This window comes from Bos indicus, chromosome 25, assembly GCF_029378745.1.
Source record: "Bos indicus isolate NIAB-ARS_2022 breed Sahiwal x Tharparkar chromosome 25, NIAB-ARS_B.indTharparkar_mat_pri_1.0, whole genome shotgun sequence".
NCBI classification, from domain to species: domain Eukaryota; kingdom Metazoa; phylum Chordata; class Mammalia; order Artiodactyla; family Bovidae; genus Bos; species Bos indicus.
In genome coordinates, this window is record NC_091784.1 from 35632882 (window position 1) to 35654988 (window position 22107).

At 58.5% G+C, this 22107-nt stretch overlaps 3 protein-coding genes across 3 annotated transcripts; 2 read left to right on the forward strand and 1 right to left on the reverse strand.

Moving 5' to 3' along the window:
• Nucleotides 1-1557: 1557 nt before the first annotated feature.
• POLR2J (RNA polymerase II subunit J) lies at nt 1558-5976 on the forward strand. Its single transcript, XM_019988154.2, has 4 exons — nt 1558-1715; nt 2999-3088; nt 4888-5062; nt 5778-5976. The coding sequence occupies exons 1-4, from the start codon at nt 1663-1665 to the stop codon at nt 5811-5813; spliced, it is 354 nt and encodes a 117-aa protein (XP_019843713.1). The 5' UTR covers nt 1558-1662; the 3' UTR covers nt 5814-5976.
• Nucleotides 5977-6302: 326 nt separating this feature from the next.
• On the reverse strand, nt 6303-12688 carry LRWD1 (leucine rich repeats and WD repeat domain containing 1). The gene is made up of 15 exons (XM_019988153.2): nt 12476-12688; nt 11738-11972; nt 11526-11642; nt 10995-11132; nt 10655-10759; nt 10277-10399; nt 10084-10186; nt 9811-9920; nt 9423-9630; nt 8867-8939; nt 8636-8776; nt 7203-7294; nt 6857-7012; nt 6663-6775; nt 6303-6577 (listed from the first exon to the last, which is right to left on the reverse strand). The coding sequence occupies exons 1-15, from the start codon at nt 12553-12555 to the stop codon at nt 6431-6433; spliced, it is 1941 nt and encodes a 646-aa protein (XP_019843712.2). The 5' UTR covers nt 12556-12688; the 3' UTR covers nt 6303-6430.
• A 46-nt stretch (nt 12689-12734) lies between these two features.
• Nucleotides 12735-20207, forward strand: ALKBH4 (alkB homolog 4, lysine demethylase). Its single transcript, XM_019987953.2, has 3 exons — nt 12735-12898; nt 15818-16015; nt 19335-20207. Exons 1-3 carry the CDS (start codon nt 12776-12778, stop codon nt 19923-19925), a joined length of 912 nt encoding a protein of 303 aa, XP_019843512.2. The 5' UTR covers nt 12735-12775; the 3' UTR covers nt 19926-20207.
• The last annotated feature ends 1900 nt before the right edge of the window (nt 20208-22107 follow it).

The window sequence follows — 22107 nt, forward strand, 5'->3', positions numbered from 1 at the left end:
ATATCAATAACCTCAGATATGCAGATGACATCACCCTTATGGCAGAAAGTGAAGAGGAACTAAAAAGCCTCTTGATGAAAGTGAAAGAGGAGAGTGAAAAAGTTGGCTTAAAGCTCAACATTCAGAAAACGAAGATGATGGTATCTGGTCTCATCACTTCATGGGAAATAGATGGGGAAGCAGTGGAAACAGTGTCAGACTTTATTTTTTTGGGTTCCAAAATCACTGCAGATGGTGATTGCAGCCATGAAATTAAAAGATACTTACTCCTTGGAAGAAAAGTTATGACCAACCTAGATAGCATATTCAAAAGCAGAGACATTACTTTGCCAACAAAGGTCCATCTAGTCAAGGCTATGGTTTTTCCAGTGGTCATGTATGGATGTGAGAGTTGGACTGTGAAGAAAGCTGAGCGCCAAAGAATTGATGCTTTTGAACTGTAGTGTTGGAGAAGACTTGAGAGTCCGTTGGACTGCAAGGAGATCCAACCAGTCCATTCTGAAGGAGATCAGCCCTGGGTGTTCTTTGGAAGGCATGATGGTACAGCTGAAACTCCAGTACTTTGGCCACCTCATGAGAAGAGTTGACTCATTGGAAAAGACCATGATGCTGGGAGGGATTGGTGGCAGGAGGAGAAGGGAATGACAGAGGATGAGATGGCTGGATGGCATCACCGACTCTATGGGCATGAGTTTGAGTGAACTCCAGGAGATGGTGATGGACAGGGAGGCCTGGCGTGCTACGATTCATGGGGTCACAGAGAGTCGGACATGACATGACTGAATGACTGAACTGAACTGAATCACAAAAGACAGACACTCAAGGATTTCAGTGCTTTTCTTGGGAATATGCAAGAATGTGGGCTCACTGAAATGATTTCTAGATATGCATCCGAACTCTCTAGGGCCAGCATCCTGTTTTTCTCCATCCTGAACTCCCCTCAGGGAGCACTGTCAGGGGCTGGTAACTAGATAGTGGGCAACCATTCTTTGTTTACTGAAATGGCAGACATTTTTTTTTTTGTCCCCACCTGTTTACACCTGCTTCCTCCCTAGCCCTCCCTGCCCTAACAAGAAACTCACTAGGCTACAAGCCCACCTGGAAAGTCAGTTGACAACCGGCCAGGGGTCTTGTAGCCCTTCGCGTGGGCACCGGGATTTTTTTCATATACAACAGTCTAGCCCAGGAGAGGTTTCTTCCATCCCTTTGGGTCACACCTGCCCACTACCACAAGGCTTCCTTCTCCATTCAAGAGCCTGTTGCTGTGTACTCCAAGGACACATTTCCAAAGAGGGATAAAGGAACAAAGAGAGCAGAGGGAAATACACCGCTGGCTTCCCGCTTGGCTTAGACAGGATGTCTGAGAACTGAAAGAGCACCCCTCAGCGTTCCCACCGAGCGCCAAGGCGCGCCAGGGCCCGCAGGTGAGCGGAGAGGAGCTTCTAAACTCACGCATGCGCAGAGCCACCAGCACCCCTGGAGGCTTCTCACGCCTGCGCAGGATCCTCCAGACCGATAGGGGGCAAAGGGCCGATCCTCACACGGGTTTGGCACTGCCGGCATAATCCGGAAGCAGCCGCTAACCCGGAAGTGGTCGTTTGGTAGGGCTCTGCAGGCGGTGGTGGCTGCTGCAGGGGTTTAGGAGGTGGCCGCGACGCTAGGATGAACGCCCCTCCCGCCTTCGAGTCGTTCTTGCTCTTCGAGGGCGAGAAGAAGTAAGTGGAACCAGCCTGGGTCAGGGACGGGGAGAGGGTCGCGGGCCCTCGACTGTCTGCGCCCTCAGATTCTGGGGCTTTTCTGCCGGGAGACAGAAGCAACTTTTGCTCGAGCGTCTACTCGCCGAATGCTCCACACCCGTTTCTGCCAAACTTAACACAGTCCTGGGCGGTGGTGAGCCGCCCCATTTTGTAGACGAGGAAACCAAGGCTCAGAAAGGTTAAGTAACTCCCCCAGGCGCACAGAAATTAGCCGATCTGTATTCGAACCCAGGGTTTCTGGCTCCAAAGTCTTTCCACCCGGCACCGTTATCCTCTTTGCTGCATACGGAGGACAGTCTGATGGCTGTCAGACTCACACCGGATCTTCATTCGCCGGTGTAAAATCTCCAGTGATTCCTCATTGTCTGCTGGTGAAGGAAAGTGCAGTCCAGTGCTCACATAGCCTGCCTGGGGATCCCCCACTTAACAACTCTCTGTCTTTGGGCAAGTGACTTAATCTGCCTGAGAACCACTTTCCTCATCCAATAAATGGGCTTATTAGTGTATTAAATCACAGGATTTTCTCTTAGGGGAGGTTAAATTAGGTAATTTATGTGAAGTGCTTAGTCTAGGATTCAGCACAAAGAAGACCCTTTTTTTGCTTTGTTTTGTTTTTTCTCCACGCTGCGGTGGCATGGGGGATCTTTCCCGACCAGGGATGGAACCCGCATCCCCTGCAGTGGAAGCGGGGTCTCTTGACCACTGGACTGCCAGGAAAGTCCCTCCAGAAGACCATCTTAAATTCTGGCTTTTCTTTCTCTTAACTGCCTGGTCTTAACTGCAAGTCTCTGCAGTCTAGCCCGTAGCCCTTTGCCAGCCACTTCAGTCTCCCCTGAGAGCAGTGGTTCTCAACCTGGGGGGCCACTTTGTCCCGCCAGGGGACTTTGGCAGTTTCTGCAAACTTTTCTGGTCTCTAGTGGGTAAAGGCCAGGGCTACTGCTAATACCCTACAGTGTACCAGACATCCCCCTACAAAAAATTTTCTGGCCTAAAATATCAGTGGTGCCGAAGTTGAGAAGCTCTGCTCTGAGAAGAAGAGATAATTCAGAGTAGGTGAGGGTCCCACGGTTCCAGGTGTGGCTGGGTTTGGGCTTCTCTGAGTCAGAGAGGTTTGTATGGAATGAAGAGATGGGCAAGGGCTCTCAGGAGAAGGTAGGGCCTAAGCTTGCCTTGGAGGACGGGGTTTAGACTCCAGGGAGGAAACCCCCCGTCCCCAATCTGTTGCCTCTGCCTCTTCCTAGGATCACCATTAACAAGGACACCAAAGTACCCAATGCCTGTTTGTTCACCATCAACAAGGAGGACCACACGCTAGGAAACATCATTAAATCGTAAGTTCCAAGTCAGTGGCTTTTGGGGATTGTGTTTTTTAAAATATTTATTTACTTGGCTGCACCGGGTCTTGCGCTCCCTACATTGGGAGCATGGAGTCTCAGCCACGGGATGACCAGTGAAGTTCTGGGAGTTATGTTTGATGGGCTTTTTGAGAGGCCAAGCATAAGTTCCAGAAGACATTCTCGAGGCTCTCTGAGCTCCAGAAAGTCCTGGGAGCTGGCTGTGGGAATTCACAGATCCCAGTTCCTTTTCTTCCAAATGACGGTGACCCCATATCTGGTCTTGCAGCCATTTCTCTGTGTTGGCTCAGTTATCCGACTAAAGAAAGTAAATGCACAGTGAGCCACAGAAAAGGAGGCGCACTTGAGGCTCTGTGCTCATGAGACGCCGTCAGGGTTGGCCGCCCTGTCACAAATAGTGACGTCAGTCACACCTGGCATTCCAAGATATACGTGCCAGAGATTGACAGTAGAATAAGGGAAGCAGGTGGGAGAGGGACTCTGGTCATCCGGTGTCCTGGTGGTTACCTGACGCCTGGTATTTGCACCAGTAAGTCCTGGCCCAGTAGGTGGCCAGCAGTGGGATTGCCACTCTGGCTCAGGAACTTGTCCTCTCGCTGCTGGAAAACGCTGTCAGTGAAGCCAAGCCTTTCCCAGGTGTGCACGTTTGAGGCCGCAGGCAGGAGCCTGTTTATCTCCTGGTGTGAGTTAGGGGTCGGGGTTGCCCACCTTCTGTCTGGATGACTCCCGCCCAGCACCACACCAGGGGTGCACCCAGGCTGTCTCTGGGGTCCTGCTGCAGCCCCCCCCCGCCCATGTGAGCCCAGTGTGCCCTCCTATGCCAGGCCCCCCCTCCTTCGGTGTGCACACTTTTTATCAAGCATTTTATTTACTTTTGGCTGTGCTGGGTCTTCATTGCTGCGCAGGCTACTCTCCAGTTGTGGTGTGAGGGCTTCTCGTTGCACTGGCTTCTCTTGTTGCAGAGCACAGGCAGCCTGGGCTTCAGTGGCTGCGGCACGTGGGCTTGGTCGTTGCGGCTCCGGGCTCTGACTGGCTCCATAGTTGTGGCGCACGGGCTTAGTTACCTGCTAAGTTGCATGTGTTGTCTTCCTGATCCAGGGATCGAATCCTTGTCTTTGGCGTTGGCAGGCAGATTCTTTACTGCTGAGCCACCAGGGGAGTCCTCACACTTGACAGGAGGAAGCCTCCCGGTGCTCAGGGCACAGGCTTCACAACCTCACGGAGTGGGACCCCGTGTGCGCGGACGGCAGCTGCCACCGCGTTGCCCAGAGGGTTTCCATTTCTGTTTCATTAAGTGCTCAGAGCCTAGGGCCTTCTCCACCTGCTGCCTTTATTTACTCTGCCAGATGCTCTTTGGGGGCTGGGAATGGGGCTTTTTTTTTTTGGTTTACTGGACGCTGGCTGGATTTTTCCTGCTTTGGGAGGTTTCTTTGGGGCTTTTGCAGGCTCCCTGACATCCCCTGAGGGCAGAGCTGGCAGGAAACCCTGTTCCCTAGGAAGGGTCATTGACCCTCGTGCCTGTAGGTGTGTGTATGGGAGGAGTCCCCACCGGCTCTGTCGTCTTCAGGTGTCTGTTTAACTCAAGATTTTTGCGGGGGCTGCGGTGGGGGTGTGTGACCGCAACACAAACTCTTAAAGGTCAGGAGTAGCTGCGTGTGCTTTCAGGCCACAAGCCAACAGGGAGACCTTTGGTTAGAAGGCCACAAAGGGGCCAGAGCCCCAAGTGTACTCTGCTCAGCACCCTGCCTCCCTCACCATGCCCGTCCATGTCTCAGGCAGCTCCTAAAGGACCCACAGGTGCTGTTTGCTGGCTACAAAGTCCCGCACCCCTTGGAGCACAAGATCATCATCCGGGTGCAGACCACGCCGGACTACAGCCCCCAGGAGGCCTTCACCAACGCCATCACCGACCTTATCAGCGAGCTGTCCCTGCTGGAAGAGCGCTTCCGGGTGAGGTGCCTCTGTAGGGGGGATGGGGGGCGGTCCCCGCAAACACCAGCCTGTATGCCCTCACCCAGGATGGCCCCTGGGGGATTGCCTCTGATTTATTGGGGGAGCGGAGAAGGGAGTGATGACCAAGCAGGGACGTCCGCCACAGCATCCACCAAGTGTGGACTGAGGGGTTACAGAGCTGAGGCCTGGAACCTGCGCTCTGCATCCGGGGGTGGGACCTCCCCTGGTGCCCTGGGTCTTCTCGTGGGAGTGAGGGGCCCGCGGCCTGGGCTGGCCCTCCAAACCTCTTCCTGGTGGTGCCAGCCCCTGTGGTCCGTCTGTCCAGGGTGCAGCTCACTGTACCCTGGGGGTTCCATCATCAAGAAGCCCCAGTGGGTGTGGCCACACTTGTTTACTCAGGGGTCTTCAAAGTCTAGGCATAATTGAGAGTGAGAAAGAGCCACGGCTTCCGGAGCCACCAGGAAGCACCTCTGCCCCCCGACTCCCTCCTGCCCTGGGCAACAGGACCTGGGCTGCGGGGGAATGATGGCGTGGGTGGGCTGGCTCCAGGGTCCCTGGGGCACCTGCCCAGCACCCAGAATGTTTGGGGCCCCAGCTTGCTGCTTCTGTTAGCTCATGGCTGCACTCTGGGGAGGGGCACAGTGGCGGTTTCCTGGTGGCCCTTGGTCAGGGAGGCTGGGGCTGAGTCTCCAACATCCTTGCTCCCCGACAGGTGGCCATCAAAGACAAGCAGGAAGGCATCGAGTAGCTGGCTGCTCCGGGCCCTTCTCCAGGTGGACGAGAGCACTTCCTCCAGCCATGGGCCTCCTTGTAGAGTCCAGTGAGCTCCCCCCCCCGCCCCCCCAGACACTGATGTGTCCTGTACATAGAGAGTTGGTTTTATTTTCCTAATAAAGCGTGACCAGAAATGACCCAGCTGTGGGCTGAGCAGAGATGACCTCAAGGCAAAAGGACCGTCAGTTCAGTGGAGGTAGAGGACCTGTTCCGACACCATTTAGGGGCCTTGTTTCAGAGTGGACCGGCCCACAGACCCGATCTCTGTCTTGAGAAGGTGGCAGGAGCTAACTCATTCTAACAAACCCTGGGAACCTGGGGCTGCCAGGCGCTATCTGAAGCAGAAGGGAACCGAAAACCTATGTGCTTCCAGGAGTCTCTGCTCTGGAAGCCTTGGCAGCAGGGCTGGCCAGCTGGCCTCACTCAGCGCAGGAATGGGGCCCACAGAGAGCTCTCCCCGGGCTTCTCTTACAAAGTAGCGTTTTAATAAAAAAAAAAACACTCACAGACATAAAGATCCCGTCACTACCCCCAAAGCTGAATAAGTTAAGTTGTGTCCCTGCTGCCCTGTGACGGAGGCGGGCCGTGCGCTCAGGGCTCGCCCCTTCTCCAGATGGCGACAATGTTGGAGTCAGTCAGCGCAGTGAGGTAGGTAAAGGCGGGGTTGGCCACCACCGTGTTCACCATCGTCTTGGTCACCGTCTGGCCCATTGCCTGGGGCTGGGGCCACTTAAGGATCTGGGGGGAAGAGAGAGGGGGCTGAACAGCTGCTTCTGCTTCCTGAGCAGGGCCCCTGGGCAGCACCAGCCCCCTGCGTGCCTACCTGCGTGGGGGCCTGCGGGGCGGTCTGTGGTGGGGAGCGCTGCGCCAGGAGGGGCCTGACGTCATAGATCCACACGCTGCCCTGCTCATCCCCGCAGAGCACAAGCCCCTTGTCTGTCAGGACAGGAATGGAGCCTCAGGTGGGGCAGAACTTGGGGGGCAGCCGGGGGCAGGGAAGGAAGGTGGGCCACTCACCAGGACAGGTGCTGAGGGAGAAGTAGGCCAGGATGGTGGGCGACCACTGCAGCCAAGCCAGGACTACCACAGCCACTGTGGGCTGGCTGCCCCGACCCTGCCACGTCTGGCTCCAGCTCCACAGGCAGATGGTGCCCAGGCTGCTCCCCTTGGAGGCTGACGGGAGAAGGAAGAGCTGTGCCTGTTGGGGGGTGCCTCTCCAGACATTTCCTGGTCCGTGCTGAGGGCCCCCTCAGAAACCCTTGGACCTAAACCCCCGCCCACAGAGAAATCACCCCAGAAGGCCTGGCCAGGGCCCAGTGGGGTCCCAAGAAGCCAGACTGCCCCTGGAGCTGGGCTCACTCACCCACGACATCCTCATTCACGAACGCCAGCCCATCCACTCTCTGTCCGGATACCTTGGAGGCCTCGGAGAAGACGAACTCGACTTCACACACCCTGTGGGGCAGCAGAAGATGCTGGTCAGCCCGGAAGGCTGCAGAAAGAGAGACACATCAAAGCTGGGCGCTCGTTCAGATCCCTGCCGGGCACTTCCTCAGGACCCCCGGTCCATCCAAGCCCTGAAGGGGGAGCCAGCGGGTGGGGGTGGGGTGGGGTGCGGCCAGGAAGGGCTCGGAAGCCAGGCCGTGCCTCGGGCTGAGTGAGGTAAGCAGTGCGCTGGCCAAGGGGCAGGGGTTTGCTCTGACCCCGAGGGCAGTGTGCAGAGTGGCAGCTGAGAGCGTGGGGTCACACTGCTTGGAGCGGCTCCCAGCAGAGTCTGAGATCCACGAAAGGCAGCCAAGTACCAACCCCAAGAGGCAGACGCGTCTGAGATGCGGGGAAGACGTCACAGGACTTGGGGAGGAGGCAGACGTGGGTGGGCGGGGGGGAGGAGGCGGGGCTGCCAACACCTGTCTGGACCACTGCCTGGTGGCAGTTGGTCTGTGCTGAGATGTCGTTCTAGTTTTCCCCTGCTACCTGCCCTCAAATTCTCCCCAGGCTATTCCCTGTACTTAGGTTAAAATTCAGTACCTCACCAGGGACCGCAGGGCTGGTGTCCCCTGGCCCAGCCACCTCGCCTTTGCCTTCCCTCCGGTTTCCCAAGCTCTGACCAGACCTCCCTGGTCAGCCAGCTTGCCCTGCCACTGCCCTTTGCACTTCCCTCTGTGTGAAGACCCTCCCTCCGTCTGCCCACCTGACCCTTGGGGTCCATGAAGAGCATAGGCCTGAGGACCTGTCCATCTGCCACCAGTCACCTCAGAGTCCCCTGAGCCTCCCTGCCCCTCTCAGAGCGCCTTACTTGTGTGATTTTAATGCCTGTCTCCTCCACCAGGCTCTGGGACCCTCGAGGGCAGGGCTTCCCTCCCGAGCACTGCCTCAGCTCTCCCAGGGTCCAAGAGCCACAAGCCTCAACCTGGCCTTGCCGGGGCCTCATCCCAGCCAAGACACCATCCCCCTTGCCCTCCACTAGCCCTGGGGTGTGAGTTATTGTCCCCACTTCGCAGATGAAATCATGCTGGACAAGGGAAGGTCCCACAGCTGGCGAGTGGTAGGACCTGGGCAGTGATGAGGTGATCACAGCCTGGGGTGCTGGAAAGTGGTCTTTCCTCGAGAGATGAGCAGGAGGTGCGGACACCCCAGCTCTGCAAATAGGGCCCTGGAAACTGCCTCTGGGCTCCCCAGGGCGAGGGGCATAGTGCAGGCACTACCCCTGACAGGTGTGCCTGGGGTCAGACCCTCGGACCTGCAGCTGCTCGGCTCTGAGGACGGGCTTTCGGGGCATCCCCTGCCCGTGCTCACCTCTTCTTCTGGGGCTGGTCCAGCCGCACGTCCCAGCAGCAGCAGCCGCCCTCACAGCCGGCCAGCAGGTAGGCGTCCGGGCAGGGGGGAACAGGGCAGAGGCGCAGGGGGGTGGAGGTGGTATCCAGTGTGAGCAGGTGGCTGCCAGCAGGTGAGAGGTGGGAGGGCGTGAGGCCGCAGACTCGGGTGTGCCCACCCCCCATCCCGGGCTGTCCTGCCTCGCAGCATCACCTGGCCTGGAATTCGTAGTCCTGGTTGGGTGTCCCGATGTCCCAGAGGATGATGCGCTTGTCGTAGGAGGCCGCTGGCGAGGGGATGGGAAGGAGACAGGTGTCTCTAAGAAGGCCCCGCTCCCTCCTGCAGGCTGCATCCCAGGTGGAGACCAGGCTCCCAAGGCCAGCCCCTCCAAGGCAGGGAGGGAGGGAGGGCCACAACTGGAGACAGGACTCCCGGGGCCCCGTCCTTATCCTGCTCGAACCTAACATGCCCCACACCAGGCAGCTACGGCTCAGATATCACCTCACCACATCCAGAGGGCTGGGGTACCCACCCAGATCGCAGACACTGCCCTGGCTCTGAGAAACCTCCAAGGCTGCAGGGCGGGTTGGGGGAACAAGACAGAATCCGAAGCCGGGTCAGGTGTCTCTGAAGCCTCATGCTTCCTACCACAGTCTGAGCTGACCTTGGCAGCTGGTGTGAGGCCCGCCCCGGGGAGGAGCCCTGAGGTGCCAGGCTGCAGGACACGGGTACTGGGGGAGCCCTGGGGGGTGTGGGAGGAAGGTCTTACTGAAGAGGTGGGTCTCGTGGGTGGGGCTGAAGCAGAGGGTGGCAATGGCCTTCCTGTGGCCCCGGATGAGCCCACAGCAGAAGCCGGCCTGCACGTGCAGCAGCCGGACCAGCCCACGCAGGCCCGCGGCCGCCAACACGTTCCAGCGCTTCTTGTGGCCGGTGTGTGTGACCACCGTCAGGGCGGTCCAGGCCACGGAGAAGAACTCCTGGGCGGGGAGGGGAGCAGTCACGGAGGGGCAGAGCCACCTCGGAACCGCGGTCCAGCACCAAAGACAAGGGCCACCTGCTGAGCAGGCGGCCGAGTCTGGCCCCTCGACCTCCACACTTCTGCCCCCAGGAGCCAAGGCTCTGCCACCACCCCGCAGGAGCCAGGCGCTGGCACTCACCTCACCAGGCACCTTGTACTTGTGTAGTACAATGCCCGTCTGGCAGTCGATCACACACACGGCCTCCCCACCACACGTGGCCACGGTCTGCGACGCGGCCCCTGCCTGCCCTGTTTGGGAGCTCAGTCTGGTGAAAACGTTTTCAGTTGTCTACGGCAGTTGCTCCTCCTGACCTGGATGACGCTTTAAGCTCTCTGTCCCTCCCTGCTCCCCACCCTCCCAGGTAGCCCCTGAAAGTGGCATTCCCAGGGCCCCTGCCCCCGAAGGGTATACCCTCATCCCAGGCTGGCTCGAAGGCGCAGGCCCAGAGCTGGGTTTTCAGGTCGCTGGGGCTGTTGTTCTTGCTGTGGCACTGCAGGAAGTGCAGGGGCTCCAGCTGCAGGACAGGGGTGGGGACAGAGGGCGGTCACGGCTGCCCCAGCCCTCTCTCCCACCTTGCGCCTCCCTGCCACCGTGCAGGGCTCACCTGGCTGCTGTCAGAGCCCACAAGGCTGCCCTCCACCGGCGCCAACAGGGAGGTGCACATCCGCTTCTGGGGAGAGAGGCTGAGTAGGGTATCACCTGGCCGCCTCAAGGCCACCGGCCTGGCCTGTGGAGGAGAGGGCAGGGGCAGGCTGAGGCATGGTGACCAGGCACCCATCTGCCTAGGGCTTACCTCCTCCCTGTCACAGACTCAACTTCACCCTCCTGGGGTATGGGAGGCAAGAGGTACCAGGGTCAGAGAGAACCCACTCAAGCACAGGAGACCATCTCCTGGGCATATCTCAAGGTCCCCTGCTTCCCTAATGCCTCTTGAGGCAGGAAGAGCCAAGGCAGGCCCAGGGAGCCTGGGAGCCCCACTCACCCTGGGCTGCTGGGTAGCTGTGGCTTTGTGGGATCCCTCTGGCATGTCTGTCTCACGTGCGTGGGTTCCACCAGAGGCCACCAGCTCCTCAGAGATCATCCGCACCTGGGTGGGAGCAGGCCATCAGGAAGCCAGGCATAGTCCTAGGGCCTCAAGCCTCTCCCAGACAGCCAGTAAGAGCTGGGGAAGCGTCTTTCCAGCCCCCAGGCCACCTTCCCTGACCTGCCCTACTCCCCACGTCCTCTTGTGGCCAGCGACCTCCAGGGTGGCTTGGGCTGTGGGAGCCAGGGAGGAGGGAGCTGGCAGGGCCGATGGGCAGCACAGCAGCGTGAGGGCATACCCGCCACTGGGTGAATTCGCTGAGCGACATGGGCCCGTAGCGGACGTTCCTGACAGCCGACTTCACAAAGTCTGCCTGGGCCTGTGCCTGCTCCTCTGGGCTCAGTGCGGCCATGAACTTCTTCCAGTGAGTTGCGACCTGGCACAAGAGGGACCAGGTTTAGGCTCAGGCCAGCCCAGCTCTCCTGGACCTTCTGTGGCGCCTCTGTCTCTAGGGATCAGAGGCGTCGCCCTCATCGCCTCTGGGAAGCCTCCAGGAACCACAGCCTTCTCGGCTGCACAAACCCAAGTGAGCCACAGGGAGAAACAGCCCCCGAAGGGAAAAGCTGGCCCAGCGCAGTGTCACCACGAAAGCGTCTCAACATCGCCTGCCTGCACAAGAACAAGAGGCCAAGCACCACAGCCAAGATCAGAGCCCTGGGTCAGGGTAGGGTCTCAGGGCCGCTGTGGCCCCTCTCGGAGTCCTCCAGATACCCCATTCTGCCACTCACTCAAGGCTCCCGAGCTCCGGGGACTCCTCCCCGTTCCTCACCCTGGTGGTCAGCTCCCGGTTCAGGCTCTCTGCCTTAGAGCGAGTGGTGGAAGCATCCTTGCCGTTGAACTTACGGAGCTCGGGCAGGAGGAAGGTGACTTTCAGGCTGTCACTGACCTGGGGGATGAGGAAGAGCGGCTCGGGGTTGTGCCCAGTCTGTGGCTCAGCCCCAGCCCATCGAGTGCCTGGGGCTGCTGCGGGCACCCACTTACTGTCAGGAAGGGGTTGCCCTCCAGGCTGAGCTCCTCGAGCTGCGGGAACTGGCAGAGGTGGGTGACGTCGCTCAGCTGGTTGTTGGCACAGTGGAGGACGTGCAGGTGGGGCAGGCCCAGGTCGGCGGGCAGCGTTTCCAGTTGGTTGTCGGAGAGGTCCAGCTCTTGCAGCTGCTTCAAGCGACCCAGGAGCGTGTGGTCCAAGTCCTCTGAGAGCAGATTCAGCCCTGACAGGCTGGGGAAAGGCGCAGACAGGGCCGGCTCAGGGGGCAGGCCCACCGACTTCCCACCCCATACCCACGTCAGCCCAGGTGCCTCCGATGGCTTTTCTCTTGATATTTCTTGTTGCCTGTGCAGTTGATCCCCAACATCGCCTCCATTGATAACTACTTTAGAACTTGAGGCAGCTGGCTACCTCCAAGAGGCTTTTTCCTGATCCTCTAGGTGGGGCTCTCTGAGCTCCCCTGTAACTCTCTCAACAGGTTGCTCCATATTCTTTCTACAAGACAGTCTCCCTAGCAGCCCAGGCCCTCTTCTGGGGCAACGCTGCTCCAGAACCCGCCCCCCGCCCCCGCCCCGCCCCGCCCCATCTCATAAGGCGAGCACGGCGTGTCGCCCGAGTGTTTAAAGACTCGGGGTGATAACGGGGCCGGGAAGGGAGAGAGAAAGGATCCCAGGCTTTTTTCCGGTTGCCCGCCGACCCAGGCCCCGGTGGGACAGTGTGGCTTCGGCCCTTACTCCAAGCTCCGGATCTTCCCCAGCCGGTTGCTCTTGGGTCGCCCCCGTTGGATAAGCAGCCGCGTCGAGAGGGGGGCCATGGCGAGAAGGCGCCGTCCGCGTGTGCCCAAACCGCAGCACGGGAATCCGATGCTGGCGCCAGCGCTTGCCTCAGTCCAGGAGGTGGCGCCGCGCGAATCCGTCCGCGGCGGCGACCACCGGAAGGAAGCGTCCCCGCGAACCTCGCGCCCTGCGCACGGACTACCACTCCCAGCGGCCCCCGCGGCCCCGCATCTGCGCCCTGGCCGCCGGGACGCCGCCATGGCGGCCGCGGCGGTGGCGCCTCCCGAGGTCCTTCGGGAATGCGGTTGCAAGGGCATCAGGACCTGTCTGATCTGCGAGCGGCAGCGCGGAGGTGACCCGCCCTGGCAGCACCCCTCGCAGGTGAGGGGTGGGAGAGGGGCCGCCGCGCCCACAACTCCATGCTTCGTGTGGGGAAACTGAGGCCCAAGTTGGCCTTGAAGACAGGTTCCGGATCAGCCCGTGTCAGCGGCCCTGAAGATGGGGGCGTTGCGAGGTGAAGAGATGAGGGATTTGAGGAGTGGGCTTGGAGTGGAGAAGGGGCTGGGACGTCGGTGCAGTCCGGCCGCGGCTCACCTATGGAACTTGGGGGTAGTCTGATAGCACACGTAGCCGCTGCTCCTCCGCCCCGGGTCGGGCTGGGAACCTCACCTGCCCGTGGGAAGACGACAGGACGAGAGCAGAGGGTGCCGAAACTCGGGGCAACGGGTCCCAGGAGGCATTGGACGGAAATGAGATTCCTTAATCCTACGAATTAACAAAGAAGGACGCAGAGCCTTTGAGCAGAGCGAGGGCCTTCAGCTGGGAAACTGTTTGGGCCGAGGCCTGGGGAAGGTGGGTGATGCGTCAGGGGAGGGAGATGAAGCCGGTGGGGCCTGACCACGGAAGGCAGGCTGGGCTCCTTTTGAGGGCCGTGGTGAGCTCGTGAGGGTTTTAAAGGTAAAATCACATGTGAACTTTAGAAAGTTCCTCTGAGGGGAAAGAGTGGATAAGAAGGAAAAGGGGTTGGGAAGCCAGTGAAGAAACCGTCAAGGTGTCTCTGATAGAAGTTAAGAAGGTCCTGTGAAAAACAGTAGCAGTTCCTAAGAAAATTAAATGTAGAGCTGCCATATGACCCAGCAATCCCACTTCTGGATGTGGACCCAAAAGAATTGAAAGCAGTGTCTTGAAGAGATATCTGTATACCCATGTTCATAGCAGAGTTACTCAGAAGAGTTAAAAGGCAGAAGCAACCCAGGTATCCTTGGACAGATGAAAGGATGAACAAAATGCGGCCCATACAACGGACTATTATTCAGTCTGAAAAAGGGAGAAAGGAAAGTCTGGCACGTGCCACGACACGAATGAACCCGAAAACGTTATGCTGAGTGTAATAAGGCAGTCAGGATGCAAACTGTATGATTCCACTCAGGTAGAGCGTCTAAAGTAGTCAGAGTCACGGAGACGGGAAGGAGAGTGGTGGGTGCGCACTGGCTGGAGCAAAGGAGACAGGGGATGTGTTGTTTAACGGATAGACTTTCTTTTCTTTTTTTTTTTGTAACATTTTGTATTGGAGTATAGCTGATTAACAATGTTGTGATGGTTTCAGGTGGACAGAGAACGGACTCAGCTATACGTATACATGTGTCCATTCTCCCCCAAACTCCCCTCCTATCCAGGCTGCCACGTAACATTAAGCAGAGTTCCCTGTGCTGTACAGGAGGACCTCATTGGTTTTAAATGTCACAGTGTGTACTTGTCCATCCCAAACTCCCTAACTAGCCCTCTACCCCATCCTTAGCCCCTACCCCCCAGCCCCGGCAACCGCAAGTTCGTTCTCTAAGTTAACAGGTAGACTTTTGCTAGATGAGAAAGTTCTGGAAATTGGTTGCACAACAGTGTGATATACTCAATACTGAACTGTGCACTTAAAATATGGTTGAGGATCAGTCTTATGTATAAAATATATGTGGTTGTATATATTTCACCATAATTACTTTCTTAAAAAAAAAGTTTTTCAGACCTCGCCAGAGGTCTGGACTCTGCCCATGGCCGAGGGTGTGGAGGTTCCAGGCACTGTAGCGGGTAGCACCTTCCCAACCTGATGCCGAGGAACAAGTGAAATGTACAGGAGGAGTCCTTACTTTCTGTGTGTCCTGCGTGAGGTGCCAGGAGGGAGACGCGGTGGTTCAGAGTCGGGGGTGCTGGCAGTGCCTCTAGAACATACACGGGGAGGAGGCAGGGAGCACCCCCAACTCCCGCGCAGATCTGAGGAAGTCTTGGCTCACCCAACCGGAAGCTCCAGAGCAAAGACTGCCTGGTAATTGGCCGGGCTCGTGATGGGTCACTGGCCGGAGGCCCTGCCACAGGAGGCTGTCAGTCTGGTACTCCTCTAGGTGACTGGCAAGTTCTGCTCTTCTTTTTAAATTTTATTTATTTTTTGTTTTTGGCTCTCTTGAGTCTTCACTACTGTGTGGGCTTTTCTCTAGTTGGGGTGAGCAGGGGCTCCTCTCTAGTCGCTGTGCACAGGCTTCTCGTTGCCATGGCTTCTCTTGTTGCGGAGCACGGGCCCTAGGGCGTGCGGGCATCACTAGTTTCTGCTCCCAGGCTCTAGAGCACAGGCTCAGTAGTTGCGGCACACCAGCTTAGTTGCCCCACTGTGAATGGGATCTTCTGGGATCGGTGATTGAACTCACGTCTCCTGCCTTACCAGGTGGATTCTTTACCACTGAGCCACCTGGGAAGCCTTCTATCCTTTTTCAATGAGAAATTCAGGGAGTGCCCATGGCTGCCGCCGTGTCAGGGAGGCCCCAGCGACATCCCCACTGTGGCTGGAAAGAGCTTCTCCCTCTGGCCTCCCAGCATGTGAACTTACCCCCCTGGGCAACCCTAGGCCTCAGCTTTAGGGGAGCAGATTTCTCCAGCTCCCCATCAGGGCCGTCTGCCTTCACACACGCCTCACTAGCCTGGGAGGAACAGACAGTGCCCACAGCAACAGTGTGGCCTTGGAGGCTGCTCCCCAGCTGTGCAGCCTTGGGCTAGTTCCTTAACTTTGTTGAGCCTCAGTCACCTCACCTGCAAGGTGGAAGACGAAAGAATGTTCCTGTGTACTCTCTTTCCTTTTACAGACGAGAAATTGAGCAAGGTGGGGGCTGGGCAGGGGTCCACTTCCCTGGAGATGCCAGCTGACCCCCAGAGTGCTGCCGGGGAGGGTGCACCACTGGGTGGGGCAGCTTCTCAGGGCGTATGTGGGGTGTGAGCCAGGGCTCCAGAAGCTCTGACACCCCTGTCTTTCTTTTGCAGAAAACACACCGGTTCATTTACTACCCCGACACTGGCTGGGCCGTGGGGGCCGAGGAGTCTGACTTTGAAGGCTGGGCCTTCCCCTTCCCGGGCGTGACCCTGATCGAGGACTTCGTGACCCCAGAGGAAGAAGCCGAGATGGTGCAGCTGATGGACCGCGACCCCTGGAAGCTCTCTCAGTCTGGGCGGAGGAAGCAGGTAGGCTGGGCCAGAGCAGGGTGGGGGGAGGAAGGCCTGCCCTCTCTGGCCAGTCACGCTGCAGGGTCCTGCCAGGCACCTGACCCTGGAGCTCCTGTGCTTATCTCCTTTTCCATGCCTGCCTTTGCAGCCACCGCCCAGAGCCATTAGCGGACAAGCTGACCTAGGGCTGTGGGAGGGCAGGGCTGCTGAATAGGGGTGCTGGGGAAGGGCCCAGAGCGCGGCCTGTTTACCTTCCTACGAGTTGGGGCTCAGAAGCAGACGGCCACCCAGCGCTCTCTGCCCTCTCCCCAGCTGGCGTAGTGCTGGTGACTCTCATGGAGTGCCTCTTTTTTTAATTCCTTTAATTTAGTTAGTTGTTTTTGGCTGTGCTGGGTCTTCATTGCTGTGCAGGCTCTTCTCTCACTGCAGCAGGCGGGAGCTACTCCCTGCTGTGGTGCGAGGGCTTCTGATTGCCGTGGCTTCTCTTGTTGCTCTAGGTGCTTCAGTACTTGGCCTCCTGGGTTCTAGAGCATTAGGCTCAACAATTCTGGCTTTGTTGCTCCGAGGCATGTGGGATCCCCCTGTTCAGGGGTCAAACCTGCGTCTCCTGCAGTAGCAGGCGGATTCTTTACCACTGAGCCCGCAGGGAAGCCCTGCGGAGTGCTGCCCGACGCCCCCACCCTGTCGGCAGCTCTCCGGGTCAGTTGTGAATCTCCTCACGCCTGTTCCTACCGATACTCTGGTCTCCAAACCCTGAAGCTTCCCTTTGTTGGGATCACAGCCCCCTTCTCCTTGGGTCCACTCCTGTCTCCTCTGTTCCTCATCTCCGGTAGTCCTCGCCCCCTCCAGACAGCCATTGGCCCCCTTTCTGCGTCCCCTGCCTGTGCGCACCCCCCAAGTCTCCCTGGCCCCCCAGCCAGTTAGCACAGGCGCTTCCTCGGGTGTCCCTCACCCTTTCTCCTCTCACTTTGTCAGGCTCCTTCCACTCACCCACCCCCAGGTGGCCTCGGGCTCTGGCTCTCCATCCTGAGCCGGGCCCTTCGTGCTCAGAGCCGTGCTGACTCCGCAGGTCATCGGCTCTGCTGCTGTCCTTCCAGTCCTCGCTCCCCTCCCCCCTCTGCACTGATGACCGGGCCTCTCAGAGAAAACACACGGATCTACCGAGGTTCCCTTCTCTCCTGTGCCCTGCTTCCCTCCGAGCCCCTCTTCAGCTTCGGGCTGGTTGCTGCTTCTCAGAAGCCCTTGTCCAGCTCCCTTCTCTCTAGGTGGGCTCTCTCCCACTGGCCTCCCAGGAAGCTGCATGTCTCTCGTCTCTGCAGCAGAACTTCTCAAGAGAGTTAGCTGTTCTGTTCAGCTCCTCTCCTCCTGCTCCCTCTTAACTCACTCTGAAACTGCCTCATCGCCGACCCCCACCCCTAAACCCAGCGACTGGTTCTCAGGCCTCTCCTCCCTCTCCAGACGCCCCTAGCTGATCTCAGGCCCGGTCCAAAAAATTCAGGGCTTGCGTGCTCGTACCTCCAGCCCCAGCTTCTCCTGTTTGTTAGTCCTGAGCTGAGCCGGCGCATTCCACCTTCTACCTACTCAGACCAGAAACCCTGGATCTTTCCACAGTCCTCTCTGGCTTTCACTGGTGATTCCTGTCAGCTCTTTACTCTTTCAAAACATATCCTGAGCCTGAGAATGTTCACCCCCGGCCACTGCTGCCGCCTGCCTCCACACTCCCTGCGCAGCCTCCGCCCCTCCTGTCCGTCTCAGTAGGAAGTGATCCCACCATCTGGTCAGAGTCGCTGCTCTACCACAGGCCCTCCCATGTCAGCGTGAACACAGAGGCCTTCCCGTGCCCTGAAGGCCCTGTGCTGGCCGCCAGCCCAACCTTTGTCTCCGCTGCTGCTGTCCCCACGGCAGTCACCCCAGCCTCCCAGGGATTCCTCGGGCTCCGGCTTCTCTTCTTTCTGCCTGTGGCCCTCCTGCCGGCTGCTGCCAACCGGTTGGGGTGACCTGAAGGAGCCAGCTGGCCTTGGCTCCTGCAGAACAGAGAAGGAGACTCTACCACCAGGTGGGGCCACCCTCCACTGGAGGGGCCCCCAGGGAGCAGGAGTGTGGATACATGCTCCCCTCTCACCCCTCAGATCTGAGCTGTATTCTACAGGGCTCCTCTCTTTTGTGTGTGTGTGTGTGTGTGTGTGTGTGTGTGTGTTTTTCCTTTTAGATGGAAGCCACCTACCATAAGATCCCCCATTTCAAGTGTATAATTCAGTGCTTTCATTTTCAGTGTAGCCACAGTGTTGTGCAGCCATCACCACTGTCTAGTTCTGGAACATTCTCATCACCCCAGAGCAAACACACACCCATTGCCAGTCACTTTGCATTTCCTTAACCCCCAGCAACCACTTACTTGCTGTCTGTCTCTGTGGGTTGGCCTCTTCTGGACATTCCTATAAGTGGGGTATGACCCTCTGTGTCGGGCATCTTTCACTGAGCATGTTCTCCGGGTTCATCGCTTTGCACCCTGTATCAGGACTTCATTGCTTTTTGTGACTCAGCATTATTCCATCGCATGAATAGACCACTCTCGGTTTACCATTCACCGGCTGGTGGACACGGATTGTTTCCACTTTCTGACTTTTTAAATTTGCCTGTACCGAGTCTTAATTGCAGCATATGAACTTAGTTGCGGCATGTGGGGTCTAGTTCCCTGACCGGGGATGGAACGCGGGCCCCCTGCATTGGGAGCTCGCAGTCGCAGCCACTGGACCAGCAGGGAGGCGCACTGTTTGACTTTGTCAGTAGTGCTGCTGGGAACATTCGAGTACAGGTTTCTGTGTGGACTGTGTTTCCATTCTCTTCAGTGAGGCTAGAAGTGGAACCACTTCTGGGTCCTAGGGGAACTCCTCCTCCGTGGTCTTGAAGCCCAGTGTTGACCAGCTGGGTAACACTGCCTTGGGCGGGCCCGCACTCCCGCGCTCCCGCCTGCCCTGCCTGGCCGCTCCTCCTTCACAGCTCCTGACTCCTGGCCACGGCGGCCAGGGGATGCCACCCACACACGGGCCTCCTGTCTCCAGCTCTGCTTCCTGCGGTGCCTGGGCGGAGACGTCCTCCGACACTCCACATCCCCTTCCCTGCTCTGTTTTTCTCGGTGGCGTTTGCTGCCAGCTGGTGTGTGCTGTTCGTATTTCTCTCTCTGGTGTCTGTCTCCTTCTGCCAAAATGTCAGATCCACGAAGTCAGGCATCGTGGATTGTCTTGGTCTCTGTGATTGGATTCTTCCGCTCTGGCGTGTGATGCCATTTCCGTAAACTCAGCCAATCCCCCACTTCCTTTTCATCCTCATCCTCCAGGACTACGGCCCCAAAGTCAACTTCCGGAAACAGAAGCTAAAGAGGGCCGGCTTCCGAGGCCTCCCCAGCTTCAGCCGAGAGGTGGTGCGGCGGATGGGCCTGTACCCCATCCTGGAGGACTTCCGGCCCGTGGAGCAGTGCAACCTGGACTACTCCCCGGAGCGCGGCTCGGCCATCGACCCGCACCTGGACGACGCCTGGCTGTGGGGGGAGCGGCTGGTGAGCCTCAACCTGCTGTCCCCCACCGTGCTGTCCATGTCACGGGAGGCGCCCGGCAGCCTGCTGCTCTGCCTGGCCCCATCCGGCTTCCCGGAGGCCCTGGCGGACAGCGCGATGGCCCCCAGCCGGTCCGTCCCGTGCCAGGAGGTGGAGGTGGCGGTCCCCTTGCCCCGCCGCTCCCTGGTGGTGCTCAGGGGAGGCGCACGGCACCAGTGGAAGCACGCCATCCACCGGCGGCACATCGGGGCCCGGCGCGTGGGCGTCACCTTCCGGGAGCTGTCGGCTGAGTTCGGCCCCGGAGGGAAGCAGCAGGAACTGGGGCGGGAACTCCTGCAAATGGCGCTCTCCTTTCAGGGGAGACCCACCACGTGAGCCACCGCCCGGGACGGGGAGCTGGCAGCTGGGCCTGGCGGAGGCGCTGGCTCCCCAGCGGACCGGTGGCCAGCATCGAAGGGGGCGCCCAGCACGAGGGTCTTTCTCAGGTCTTAAGGGGAGACTGCTGGACAGACCCTGGCGCCTGGCAGCTCGAGCCCCGCCCGGGATGGTTTCACGGTGAGGGGCTCAGGTCGGTCCCTTTGGCCACTGGTTTGGGTTGTTTGTCACAGTTGAGGGCAGTGGCCTAATATGAGCTTAAAAATGGTTGGTACCCCTTCAGGCTGTTTTCTTCTTTATCCATCTGTCTTAATGAGGTTAGAGGGTAACCAAGGTTAGAGGTTAGGTAGCATCACCAACTCAATGGAAATGAATTTGAGCAAACTCTGGGAGATAGCGAGGGACAGAGGACCCTGGCGTGCTGCAGTCCACGGAGACACAGAGTCAGACACGACTGAGCCACTGAACAACAAGGTTGCAGAACATCCCAGCCTGCAGGCCCCGCATCTATTTACTGTTTTACGTGTTTACTTTTGGCCATGCCCCGCAGCTTGCAGGATCTTAGTTCCCGACCCGGGGGTTGAATCTAGGCCACTGCAGTGAAAGCGAGTCCTAACCACTGGACCGCCAGGGAGTTCCCAGGCCCCTGGTTTAGGGAGCGTGTTGGATTGGAGAGTGGATTAGTAGAGGATGTGAGGTGGTTATTGTTTCAGACATCAGGACTGCTGACAGCTTCTGAGCTGGCTCTGCCCAGGTCATGCTTGACCCCATGGGGTGTGGGGTGTGGTGATGGGGCAGTCTGCTGGGGGCCTGGGCCCCCCACTCCCAGTGATGTTAGAAATTGTGGAGGAGTCTCCGCAGCTCAGGACAGCACAGGGTGGCTCCTACCTGGCACCAGTGCTGTGAGGTGGTGACCTGGACTGGCGGCTGTCCCCCGCGGCCAGGTGAGGAGCAGCCTGTGGAGGTGGAAGGCATGGCCGTGCAGTCTGGGGGGCCAGCCTGGTCTCCTGCTGCTTATATGACAATATACCTGGCCCACCAGCCACATGCAAGGAGCCAAACTTGGGGGACCAGTGCCCCATCACAGCCTGGAGACATTCACAGCACTGGTTTTCACAGTCGCTCTGGAACTTTCCAAGAGCTATCAGGAGTGCAGAGCCACTGGCTACCCTGCACTGTCTGCGTAGTGGCCCTGGCAGAGACCCAACAGGACTGAGTGGGCCCAGCGGCTGGCCGTGGTGGGCAGTGGGCTCCCAGACACCTCTTCTGGTGGGGGACTGGTGCTTCTCAGGTACTGTGAACTCCCCACTAGCCCTCATACCCCTCAGGGTGGCATTTGGGCAAGGTGGCCAGAATTCCAGCCCATCTTGCCACATTGGTTGCCAAACAGGCACATAGACCCGATGGTCTGCTCGCTGGGGGCTTGACAGGCTGGCCTCAGGGCAGCCCGGCCCCTGGATGGAGCTTGCAGGGCGCTCCGCCAACAGAGGGCCCCGATTGAGCTGAGGCCGGGCAGTGTCCTCTAGGCTCTTCCTGCAGAGATGGGTGCAAAACCCGCCTGACTGTGTCCCCAGCAGCCTGAGAGGGATGTCAGGGGCTGGAAACACAGCTCAGCAGGGTCTTAATGGGCCTAGTGAGGAGTCTCTAGCCTTGGTCTGTCCCTTCTCTCCCTTTGCCCTTCCAGAGGCATCTGAGTTAGGACTGTCTCTGCAGGCTAGCTGAGCACACACAGGAAATGCTCAGGATGGGCTTGCTGGCCCAAAGCTCTGCACTGAGCCTAGGCCTTTTCTGCCACCACACCCCCCTTCCCCCCAAAAAAAAGACAACTGCAGCCCAGTTATCTTGTGCTGCAGAGGCAGCCTGGCCCTCTGGGTTGAAGTGCCAGAACGTTAAGAACAATAAAAGGGACTTTCCTGGTGGTCTAATGGTTAATACTCTGTGCTTCCACTGCAGGGGGGCATGATATCAATCCCTGGTTGGGAGCCAAGATCCCATATACTGCACAGTATGGCAAAAGAAACAAAAAAAAAATTTTTTTTTTCTTAGTAAAGGACAGAAGTGTTCAAATAAGGGGGCCTCTACCTCCCTCACCTGGGAGTCTGTTGGGACACTGGTGACCAGTGGTTGGAGGAGGGGCTTCTGAGCATCCCCTCTCCCTACGGCCTCCCACCAAGAGCAGAGA